General features: G+C 50.4%; 1 protein-coding gene across 1 annotated transcript in view; it reads left to right on the forward strand.

Moving 5' to 3' along the window:
* Positions 1-10,955, forward strand: part of LOC132455655 (sorting and assembly machinery component 50 homolog A-like) — a 59,441-nt gene extending 48,486 nt beyond the window's left edge. Inside the window, 16 exon segments of the mRNA XM_060049552.1 lie at positions 343-471; positions 1,021-1,134; positions 1,679-1,780; positions 2,041-2,128; positions 2,662-2,768; positions 3,128-3,258; positions 3,733-3,820; positions 5,151-5,256; positions 5,259-5,278; positions 6,021-6,092; positions 6,622-6,708; positions 7,358-7,428; positions 7,919-7,986; positions 8,477-8,623; positions 9,382-9,523; positions 9,893-10,955. Of these exon segments, the coding sequence (XP_059905535.1) occupies positions 451-471; positions 1,021-1,134; positions 1,679-1,780; positions 2,041-2,128; positions 2,662-2,768; positions 3,128-3,258; positions 3,733-3,820; positions 5,151-5,256; positions 5,259-5,278; positions 6,021-6,092; positions 6,622-6,708; positions 7,358-7,428; positions 7,919-7,986; positions 8,477-8,623; positions 9,382-9,523; positions 9,893-9,938 (1,410 nt within the window). The 5' untranslated portion in view covers positions 343-450 and the 3' untranslated portion in view covers positions 9,939-10,955.
* Positions 10,956-11,381: the final 426 nt, after the last annotated feature.

An 11,381-nucleotide genomic window follows, 5' to 3' on the forward strand; every position in this document is an offset into this window, starting at 1 on the left:
CAAAACATCATATTTCCTCTGATGAGCCTTTGTCCTTTTACGTTTCCTTTAGCCCTTATGCCCCAGTTAAAATAAACTTACGTACCAAAATAACCAAGCACATGAATACAATAATCAGTATCTAAATACATTAACGAATAAATCAATTACTTAATGGTTGTCTTGCAAAATCCTCCTAACGAGTACAATTTCGGTTGCACCGCACTACCCCATCTGCTGGCGCTATTGAATACTACACCAGTGACGTTTAGCCCCGCCCTTTTCAGTGACGCGTGGCACTCACTGAGCCAATCAGCTCTAGGCAGAGCCCGATCGGCCACAGTGTCATGGCGGCTCCATGTAGGGCTCGGCTCGGAACAACCTAACGATTAGTCATTGATTTGTTTATTCGTTGTGCGCATTAATCCAGTCCACCGCTCCGAGAGAACCGTCCTGCAGACCGGATCGACCATGGGGGCAGTCCATGCGAAGGTAACCCGGGTTTAACCCGAGCGAGAAGGGTTAACGGGGGATCCTGCATGACCTCCCTGCGGAATTCTAATGGGCACGCTATAGAAGGTCCACCGGGTCTTTGCCCGATCCGTACCCGATGTACGAACACTCACAGTCGGGCCTTTAAGGACGAAGCATAACGCGAATGCATATTTATTTATCTGTCTTAATTGCGAGTGCTTTGCTTCGCATGTCAAGCCGATTGTAGATCTCCAACGGCAGAGGCCACGCCGGTGGACAATAGTGCATGTAGTCCGAAGGGGGAACGAGGGGGAGGGCGTGCTGGGCTTCCTTCGGGTCCCCTTGTTGAGCACATCAATGTCTTAAAGCTCAATGGAAACAGACCAGTTACCTGTCGGGGTCTGGACTCCTCGCCGCACTGACAACCCGACCCCCGACACCGCGACACCGCCCCCCCTGACCTTCCCGTCCGCTCCTTCAGAGCGATGTCCGTTAGCTCGGTAGGGCCGGCTGTGTGTGGTGTGGTGTGTTGTTCACGCCCGTGTGTCACTGCTTGTGGGTCGGCAGAGTTTGGATCCTCTGCCCATGCATGGACGGGACCTGGGGGTGAACCCAGACGACATGATCGAGGTGCCCGAGCCGGAACACGCAGCGAAGCAGGAGATCCTGGAGAACAAAGATGTGAGTCACACCTTGCCGTCTGTCTTTATCGGTGCCCGTCTCTCTGTACCTGTCTGTAGGTGTCTGTATCTGTCTGTCCGTCGGTGTATGTCTGTTTGTGTTTCTACCCGTCTGTCGGTCGGTGTCTGTATCTGTCTGTCAGTCGGTGTCAGTACCTGTCTGTCGGTGTCTGTACCTGTCTGTCTGTCGGTGCCTGTACCTGTCTGTGTATTCATAGGGCGCTGGGCCGACCGCTGGGTAAACTCAGGGTTTAAGTGTGGGGTCCAGCGCTGCCAAGTGGGGTTTGATTTGGATCAGACACGGTTCTGCACCGGCTCCAGCAGGCTGACGTCCTCACAACAGCCCTCACACCTGCTCCCGGGAAACACAAAGGAGCCATTTTACCCCAAAACGTTTACAGCCTTTATCTTCTCCCGAGATCACATTTTTTTCCGTTGGCTTGGCGGAAGTTCTGCCTCAACAGGGGGGGTTTTCCCACCCTTCCACACCGTTCCTCGGTGCTGGGTGTGAACGTGTCGGGGCGTGTGCTGTCTACGTGTTGCAGGTGGTGGTCCAGCACGTCAACATCCAGGGCCTTGGCCGGACGAAGGAGGATCTCCTGGGACACGAGATCTCAGACGTGTTCCACGCCAAGAACCTCATCGATGTACGTGGTGATCGGCACACACACACACGCACGCACACACACACACACGTGAACACGCACACACACACACACACACACACACACACGTGAACACGCACACGCACACACGTCAACACACACATACACATCTGCGCACGTGCACGTATGCACACGTGTACACACGCATTTGACCACGCGCCTGAACACACAAATGCACTTGAACACAGCACCTTATTGTTAACAGTGGGTTGGAGAAACCTAGCGGTTGTGTCTCTGTTCAGGTGATGAAGAAGGCCCACATGGCCCGGCAGAAGCTGCTACGCCTGGGGATCTTCAAGGAGGTGGAGGTGCTCATCGACACGTCTGAAGGTACGGCAGGTCCCTCTCCTCCACCTCCTCCTCCACCTTCAGCTTTAGGAGACCGTCTGGTCTTGGGTTTAGATGGAACAGATCATGTTACTGTATGCAATGATTTTATGATGTTTCTGATTGCGAGGTACTGGTTTTAGTTATTAACTGAAGACACATATGGCAAAATATTTACATTTTGGGGATTTGGCACGCTTGTATCCAAAGCGACTTACAATGAGTACACTTGTCAGAAGAAAGAGAAACAACAAGATAGTTCTGTCGGGACAGTATATAATCACTAATAATCACTAGGTTAACCCATTTCCCGTATACAACAAAGATAGCTAGGATAAGATGCTACACAATGCTAAGTGTACTGTTAGTGCGTACATTATGTGCCAGGACGCACAACATTTATTTACGGTCTGAACGGCGTCTTGTGGCTGTTTCATGGGCATGGAGTATCTCCTGTTGGTTACAGTTGAATATGTACATGGGGGTCAAAGTTGAGCGGACAGGAAGTGACCCGCTCTCACTTCCTGTCCGCTCAGGTGCCGGGGCCTTACCCAACGGTCTGGACGTCATCTTCGAGGTCACTGAGGTCAAGAGGCTGACGGGAAGCTACAACACCATGGTCGGCAACAACGAAGGCAGCATGGTGAGAGCACACACACACACACGCGCACACACACACACACACACACACCCCTTATCTCTGTGAGACACGCTCTTTCATTGAGACGTTTCTTTTCAAAAATACTGTTTTAACGGCTCTAGAGGCGTGGTGTGTCAGCTCATAGTCCAGAACATAAAATAAATAGTTTTAAAACGAAAATGGAAGTCAGGAAACATTATTCTATCCCGGTTATAATGAATCGTGACCTTTTTGAGGCATATTATTCCTTCAAGTGTCCATGGTTTTTGAAGAGGTTTGTTTTCCAACACGGAGGATGGTTCTCCATGGCCGATGCCGGAGGGGAGCTCGTCGGTGCTGACCTCTTGACCTTTGACCTCCAGGTGCTGGGGGTGAAGCTGCCCAACATGCTGGGCCGGGCGGAGAAGATGACGTTCCAGTTCTCCTACGGCACCAAGGAGACGTCCTACGGCCTCTCCTTCTTCAAGCCGCAGCCCGGCTGCTTCGAGCGCAAGTAAGGCAGCCAGCGTCATCCGTGCTCGTACCAGGACCAGTACCGGTGGAGTTACCAGTAGCAACATCCTTACAGTTACTGGTACTGCTACCAGTACTGCTACCAGTACTGGTAGCAGTACGTACCAATAATGTTGCCAGTACGGTTAGCAGTACCATTACCAGTACTGTTACTGGTTCTGTAATCAGTACCAGTACTGGTTATGTTACCAGTACTGTGACCAGTATCTGTTGTATGAGGAAGGATGAAATCATGTGTCCAATGGATGGATATTTAATCATTAGGTTGAATTGATAATTTTGATAATTGACTGATTATTGTATAAGTAAAAATACCAACTGCCAACTGGTTATAATGTTCAGACTGCCTGAACAACAATACTCACGCTGATTTAGTTAAATAAAGTGAGGCGTGACTGCAGTTGAATCGTGTGCATGGAGCCTGATGTAATTTCTCCTCCTCCTCCTCTTCCAGTCTCGTCCTCAACCTCTACAAAGTCACCGGACAGTTTCCCTGGAGCTCACTGAAAGAGACGGACCGAGGGCTGTCGGCAGAGCTCAATGTGAGAGGGGGAGGGAGGAGAGAGGGAGAGAGAGAGAGAGAGGGAGAGAGGGAGAGAGAGAGAGAGAGAGAGAGAGAGAGAGAGAGAGAGAGAGAGAGAGAGAGAGAGAGAGAGAGAGAGAGAGAGAGAGAGAGAGAGAGAGAGAGAGAGAGAGAGAGAGAGAGAGGGGGAGAGAGAGAGAGAGGGGGAGGAAGGGAGAGACCTGTGTGGGTGTGTGTGTGTGGGTCTTTGTCTTTTGAGTGTGTGTGGGTTGGTCTGTGTGTGCGTGTGTCTTTGAGTGTGTGTCTCTGTTCTACTTTATCACCCATATTGTGTTACCCGTCACGTGCCCGTCCACCGGCCAGCTGACGTTGGCGTTCTCCCTCAGCTGACGGCACAAGGAGTTGAATTCCTGAATAGCCCTTAAAACACAATAACGCTTTCAAGTGCAGGATGAAGGACTTCCAACGTGGCCTGCAGTGCTTTTAATCCATATCCTTCGAAAGCACACATAAGATCCACTCTAAAATGAATCAAGGCCGTCTCCGGGTATATGTGTTCACATAAACACGCCTCACACTTGGGTTTCCCGTAGATTTCCCTTCTTTGTTTCCATAGCCACCTCTATTCCTTCCTGATTATTTTGCGGTCCCACCGAGTTCACATCGTTCTGGCTCCGTGCTCGGCTCACCGACCCACGGTCGCCTCAAACTCGGCAGCCTAACGTCAGCTTGGCTAAGAAGGCAGGGCAGATCGCCTGGCAACCAAAAGGTCGCTAGTTCGATCCCCGGCTTGTTCGATCCCGTGTGTGTCGAGGCGTCCCTGAGCGAGACACCACCCAAGCTACCCACGACCAGCCGGCCGTTCCTTTGTGTGGGCATGACGAATGGCTATATCAATGTGTTTAAATGGCTGAGTGAATGTGTTTAAATGGGTGAATGAATGTCTTTAAATGGCTGATTGAATGTGTTAAAGTGGGTGATTGAATGTGTTTAAATGGTGATTTAATGTGTTTTTAAATGGCTGAATCAGTGTGTATGAACGGGTGAATGAATGTGTGCTTAAATGGGTGAATCAGTGTGTATGAACGGGTGAATGAATGTGTGCTTAAATGGGTGATGAATGGCTGATTGGGTGTATGACCTGGTGAATGAATGTCTTTGAGTGGGCCAACGAGTGTGTGTTTATATGCTCAAATGAATGGCTGACACACTGTGTGTGACGAATGGCTGAAGGCGAGGCCCTCAAATGTTTCAGTGCTTCGCGTGGCCCCAGGTCAGCGAGGCGCTGTGAGGCGGCTCCACTAACCAGTGTAACCACTCACCCTGTCCCCCCCCGCCCGGCCCCCCAGTTCCCCCTGGGCCGGAGCAGCCACACGGTGAAGTGGGAGGGCGTGTGGAGGGAGCTGGGCTGTCTGGCCCGCAGCGCCTCCTTCGCCGTCCGCGAGGAGAGCGGACACTCCTCAAGTCAGCGCTCTCGGTAAGGAACACTAAGGGTACACTTGGTTTATGTAGAGCGGACACTCCCTCAAGTCAGCGCTCTCGGTAAGGAACACTAAGGGTACACTTGGTTTATGGAGAGCGGACACTCCCTCAAGTCAGCGCTCTCGGTAAGGAACACTAAGGGTACACTTGGTTTATGTAGAGCGGACACTCCCTCAAGTCAGCGCTCTCGGTAAGGAACACTAAGGGTACACTTGGTTAATGTAGAGCGGACACTCCCTCAAGTCAGCGCTCTCGGTAAGGAACACTAAGGGTACACTTGGTTTATGTAGAGCGGACACTCCCTCAAGTCAGCGCTGTCGGTAAGGAACACTAAGGGTACACTTAGTTACACTAAGTTAATGTAACCATCAAGGAGGAGAGTGGACATTCCCTCAAGTCAGGCCTCCCCGTAAGGAACACTAAGGGCACAGTTAGTAACTGTTAAAGTTAGTTACTGTTAAGTTAGTAACAGTAAGTTATTTACTGTTCGTTAGTTAGTTACAGTTAGTTACAGTTAGTTACTGTTACAGTTACCCTTAGTTACTGTCGCGCAACTTTCCAATGCGTGTCTGTAGCAGTGTATATATGTATTATATACTCGTATATAAGGAGACAGCAGAGCTGGAAGGTTCTCCGTTTAAAGGATTAAGTAAGACTCTCGTATAACGTCCCATTGTTCCAGTAGTCTGTGTGTTTGCTCTCTAACCCTGTGGTCGTGTTTCCTCTTCCTCTTCCAGCACAGCATGTCCGTCGACTCCAGGAATTCTGCCATCTTTCCCAACAGAGGTGCCTTGCTTCGAATTAACCAGGTGTGTGTTCTGTTCTACTTGTGTCCACTAGTGGGCGCTGTTCTGCAGTCATTCACTAGTCGAGATCAAACCGGTTTCTCATGGTTTGGTGTTGTCTCAAGTCTTGGTTTAAGGATTCTGTGTCCGAATCAAATCACACCCCACCGGAAAAAGCTTATTCCCCGGATAAATATAAAATGTAAACGGCTGTTTGGTGTTTATAGGTTATTGACCTACTTTTGGACAGACTATTTAATATATAAAAGAGACGAGAGATCTTAATGTCTTGGAATACCTCCTGTAGGGCAGACTATAGCCTTAGAGAGAGAGTGTGTGTGTGTGTGTGTGTGTGTGTGTGTGTGTGTGTGTGTGTGTGTGTGTGTGTGTGTGTGTGTGTGTGTGTGTGTGTGTGTGTGTGTGTGTGTGTGTGTGTGTGTGTGTGTGTGTGTGCGTGCGCGCGCGGCGCGCCCCTCCCTCCCTCCCTCCCTCCCTCCCTCCCTCCCACCGTACCTTTACTAACGGGGTGTCTCTGTGTGTGTTGGGTCTGCAGGAGCTGGCGGGCTACACTGGCGGCGACGCCAGCTTCCTGAAGGAGGACTTTGAGCTGCAGTTCAACAAACATCTCTTCCTGGACTCGGTAGGACCGCGCCACCTTCCTTTAGCTGCTAGGTGTTCTCATGAGCGCTCACTCCATCCTTTGCTGCACCATCCATCGAGACGGCCGATCTCCTTTGCCTGCTCTGTCTTTGGGACAGACTCCCAACGAGATTAAAACACAACGATAAGCTGCATGGAGGGCGATCTCCTGCAGAGTCCCCCTTATAATAATCATATGCATATAGAGATATGATTATTGATTATCTCGATTGATAGATATAGATTGATAGATGGATAGGTATAGGTAGATGTCCGGTTAGATAGATAGATATAGGTAGATGTCTTGTTAGTTAGAAGATAGATATAGGTAGATATCTTGTTAGTTAGATAGACATAGAAAGATATAGGTAGATGTCTGGTTAGATAGATATCAAGATAGATATATAATAGATAGAGATAAATATCGATATAATAGATATGTCTATAAATATATCTATATTCATCCAACTCAAAAGGAAGATGAGGAAGATGGTACACATTTAAATTCAGTTCATGGGCATTACAGAACATAAAGCTTTAGGTCGCTGTCGTGTCTACGTCTTGAGTTGTTCCTGAATCGTCAGCGTTTGCGACCTCTCAAGAGTCTTCTCTCCCGACGTGTTGTTTACCGTGTCTCCGCCTCATGCCAGGTGCTGTCGGCGTCTCTGTGGGGAGGAATGCTCTACCCCCTGGGGGGACACTCGTCCTGCATCGCAGACAGGTACGCTGCCCTCGGGCACCTCCTTCAGTGCATCAAGTAGCATCTCGTGTTGATGTGAAGTCAGAGAGACGCCTCGTTAATCGGAGTCGTGTGTTCTCTGGTACTTCTGCGCCTAGTCTACTGTCGTGTCCCTTGTTCAGAGTTCACCGAGCCTACCCTCTTAGCTCCCCATCCCCCTTACGCATGCATTGTATGTTGTTTGTCCTCGCACTTAATGTACGCACTTAATGTATGTTGTAACTCTTAATAGTACTTAGCATTTTGTAGCATCTTATCCTAGCTATCTCTGTTGTGTACGGGGAATGGGTTAACCTAGCGATTGTGAGTGCTTTGCACTTGGTTCTATGAACATCCTTATTGTACCGACAGCGATATATTGTTGTTTCTCTTTCGTCGGGCAAATGAACTTATTGTAAGTCGCTTTGGATAAAAGCGTCTGCTGAATGCCCTGAATGCAATGTAAATGTATGAACATGACCTCCCCCTCCAGGTTCTACCTGGGCGGCCCCACCAGCGTGCGAGGGTTCGGGATGTACAGCATCGGTCCGCAGAGTGAAGGTGAGACGGGTCAACCCTCTCCAGTGGAGACCCTCCAAAGACAGCCAGGGAACGGTGGTTAGCTCACTGTTAGCCATTTAGTTTTTACGCCTCACCCTAGCTACCAATAATGTTTATTTTTTTATTTTTTTGTGTAGGGGTATTCTGTGGACAAGTTATGAGGTTAAAGTGAAAGCTGGAATCAATCAAAATGATTTCCCATGATTTCCTCATATTTCACTTTTCTGCCCTTGAAAACGTTTAAACGTAAAATCCCTAGCATACGTTGGTAAAATGTCGAGGCCTATGCGCACCAACTCGTATTTCCCAGATCTGTACCCTTTAGGACCAATTCCGATCACCGTCATACACTGTTTCTATGGAAACAGCAGAAGGGTCACATGGTAGCTTATCGGCCCCTCCTATTGGCCGCCGGTTTCGAATGCGATCCTGTGTTAGCAGACTGGGGGTGCGGACCCTGACGGTGCTGGGGGGGTCTCTTGTGTTCCAGGGGACTACCTGGGCGGGGAGGCGTACTGGGCGGGGGGGCTGCACCTCTACACCCCTCTCCCCTTCAGACCTGGGAAGGGGGGCTTTGGGGACCTGTTCCGGACACACTTCTTCCTCAACGCCGGGAACCTCTGCAACCTCAACTACGGTGAGACGAGAACCAAACCCTACCGGGACACGTCCCAAACCCTACCGGGGCACGACCCAAACCCTACATGACACGACCCAAACCCTACAGGGGCGCGACCCAAACCCTACAGGGGCGCGACCCAAACCCTACAGGGGCGCGACCCAAACCCTACGGGACCCTAAACTCTACGACCCAAACCTGCGCTTCAAAGGCTACACAAACGTATCGCTAATAACAGTTTAATCGCAACACAACTGTAGTACCAATAACAGTTTAATCGCAACACAACTGTAGTACTAATAACAGTTTAATAGCAACACAACTGTAGTACCAATAACAGTTTAATAGCAACACAACTGTAGTACTAATAACAGTTTAATAGCAACACAACTGTAGTACTAATACAACTTTAATAGCAACACAACTGTAGTACTAATAAAACTTTAATAGCAACACAACTGTAGTACTAATACAACTTTAATAGCAACACAACTGTAGTACTAATAAAACTTTAATAGCAACACAACTGCAGGGCTAATAACACTTTTTATAGCAACACAACTGCAGGGCTAATAAAAGTTTAAAAGCGACACAACTGTAGTACTAATAACAGTTTAATAGCACAAGTTGGAGCTTATATTTTTGCTTCAAAGTGTAGTTGAATCCAAAGTAACGTTTGTCCTGTGCGTGCCTGGTGAGCCCTGAATGGACCGGGTCCCTCGGTGGTTGTGGTGGTGGTTGTGATGGTTAACGTTAACCCTCCGGGCCCCCTCCAGGCGAAGGCCCCAAGGCCCACCTCCAGAAGCTGGCTGAGTGCCTGCGCTGGTCCTACGGGGCGGGGGTGGTCCTGCGTCTGGGGAACATCGCCCGGCTGGAGCTCAACTACTGCGTCCCCATGGGGGTCCAGAGCGGGGACAGGTAGGGAGAGGGGGAGGGGTGAGGGAGGGAGGGAGGGAGTGAATGGAGTGAGAGTGGGTGAGTGAACGGAGAGAGTGTGTGAGTGAATGGAGAGAGAGAGTGGGTGAGTGCACGGAGAGAGAGAGTGGGTGAGTGCACGGAGAGAGAGAGTGGGTGAGTGCACGGAGAGAGAGTGGGTGAGTGCACGGAGAGAGAGTGGGTGAGTGCACGGAGAGAGAGTGGGTGAGTGCACGGAGAGAGAGTGGGTGCATAGCGGGAATGAGTGAGTGAATCGGGTGACCTTTTGAGCTTCACCAGGAACCGGCGTTCCTCACGTTCCCGGTCGTTTGCGTTCCCTCCTCCGCTCACTTCCTGTGCGCTCTTCCCCAGGATCTGCGACGGCGTCCAATTCGGAGCAGGGATCCGCTTCCTGTGATGTCACCGTCGCCCAGTTGCCTTCTCGTTGCCGCGGCGACCGCAGAGTCCAGAAAGGGGAACTGAGCGGGGAGCTGTCGTCTGTCGGCGGTCGTTGGCGTGTTGTGTGTGTGGAGCCCCCCCCCCACGCCCCCTCCACCCCTTCACACCACCTTCCTCCTCCTCCTCCGTCATCACCCTCCTCGGTTACCGTAGCAACGTATCGCTTCTGAAGGACCCCCCCCCCCCCCCCCCCTCCCACACATGTAACTTATTTTATTGTGGGTTCAGCCAACGTTCATCTCACTGAGGTCGTGGTGGAGTCGCTCCAAGTTAATGAATGAATGTCGGATTAGAGATGAGATCCCGATTTAAAAGTAAACGTTAAACACACACACCGATGATCTGCACTTTTCTTTGTCCCGCGGTCGGAAGAAACCGTGGTTAATTAGGCAGGGTTTGAACCTGCGGACCCCCGTTAGCAGGGGTCTCTCGTTAGCGGGGGTCGCTCGTTAGCGGGGGTCGCTCGTTAGCGGGGGTCTCTCGTTAGCGGGGGTCTCTCGTTAGCGGGGGTCGCTCGTTAGCGGGGGTCTCTCGTTAGCGGGGGTCTCTCGTTAGCGGGGGTCTCTCGTTAGCGGGGGTCTCTCGTTAGCGGGGGTCTCTCGTTAGTTCGGGTCTCGTTAGTCTCTGGCGGGGGTCTCTCGTTAGCGGGGGTCTCTTGTTAGTTGGGGTCTCGTTAGTCTCTCTTTAGCGAGGGTCTCTCGTTAGCGGGGGTCTGTCGTTAGTCGGTATCTCGCTAGGGGTCTCTTTTTAGGGGTCTCTTGTTAGGGGGCTCTCGTTAGCGGGGGGCTCTCATTAACAGGGGGTCTCTCGGTAACGGGGGGTCTCTTGTTAGCGGAGGTCTCTTGTTAGCGAGGTCTCTCGTTAGCCAGTCAGAGACCACCAGGCCACCCTGCCCCCCTGTTCTCCTGTTTTCTCCATTTGTCTAAGCTGTTGTATTCTGCACGCAAGTTAAATAAAAACGGCTTTTCCTAGGAAACTTCAAAATGTATTCTTGAATTATCGGTTGAAAATCTGAAAGAAGAGTACATTATTGGCTGTCATGGCGAAACAAGTCTTGTTTTTCCTTCTTTAAACAATTTCATGTTAAAGTCAGCATTTAGAAGGGCTTTTTCACCAAATCTCATGCAGGAACATAAAGTTTGTAATGCAGTTTTGGGTCCCCAAAAGTGTGTGTGTGTGTGTGTGTGTGTGTGTGTGTGTGTGTGTGTGTGTGTGTGTGTGTGTGTGTGTGTGTGTGTGTGTGTGTGTGTGTGTGTGTGTGTGTGTGTGTGTGTGTGTGTGTGTGTGTGTGTGTGTGTGTGTGTGTGTGTGTCCTGAACCTTTGCCCCTCCTGATCCAGTGTGCGCTGGCCATGTGTCGATCCTACCAGTTCTCTGACCACTGTTTTGTGTGGGAGGGGGAC

The sequence above is a fragment of the Gadus macrocephalus genome, chromosome 4 (assembly GCF_031168955.1).
Source record: "Gadus macrocephalus chromosome 4, ASM3116895v1".
Classification (NCBI taxonomy): domain Eukaryota; kingdom Metazoa; phylum Chordata; class Actinopteri; order Gadiformes; family Gadidae; genus Gadus; species Gadus macrocephalus.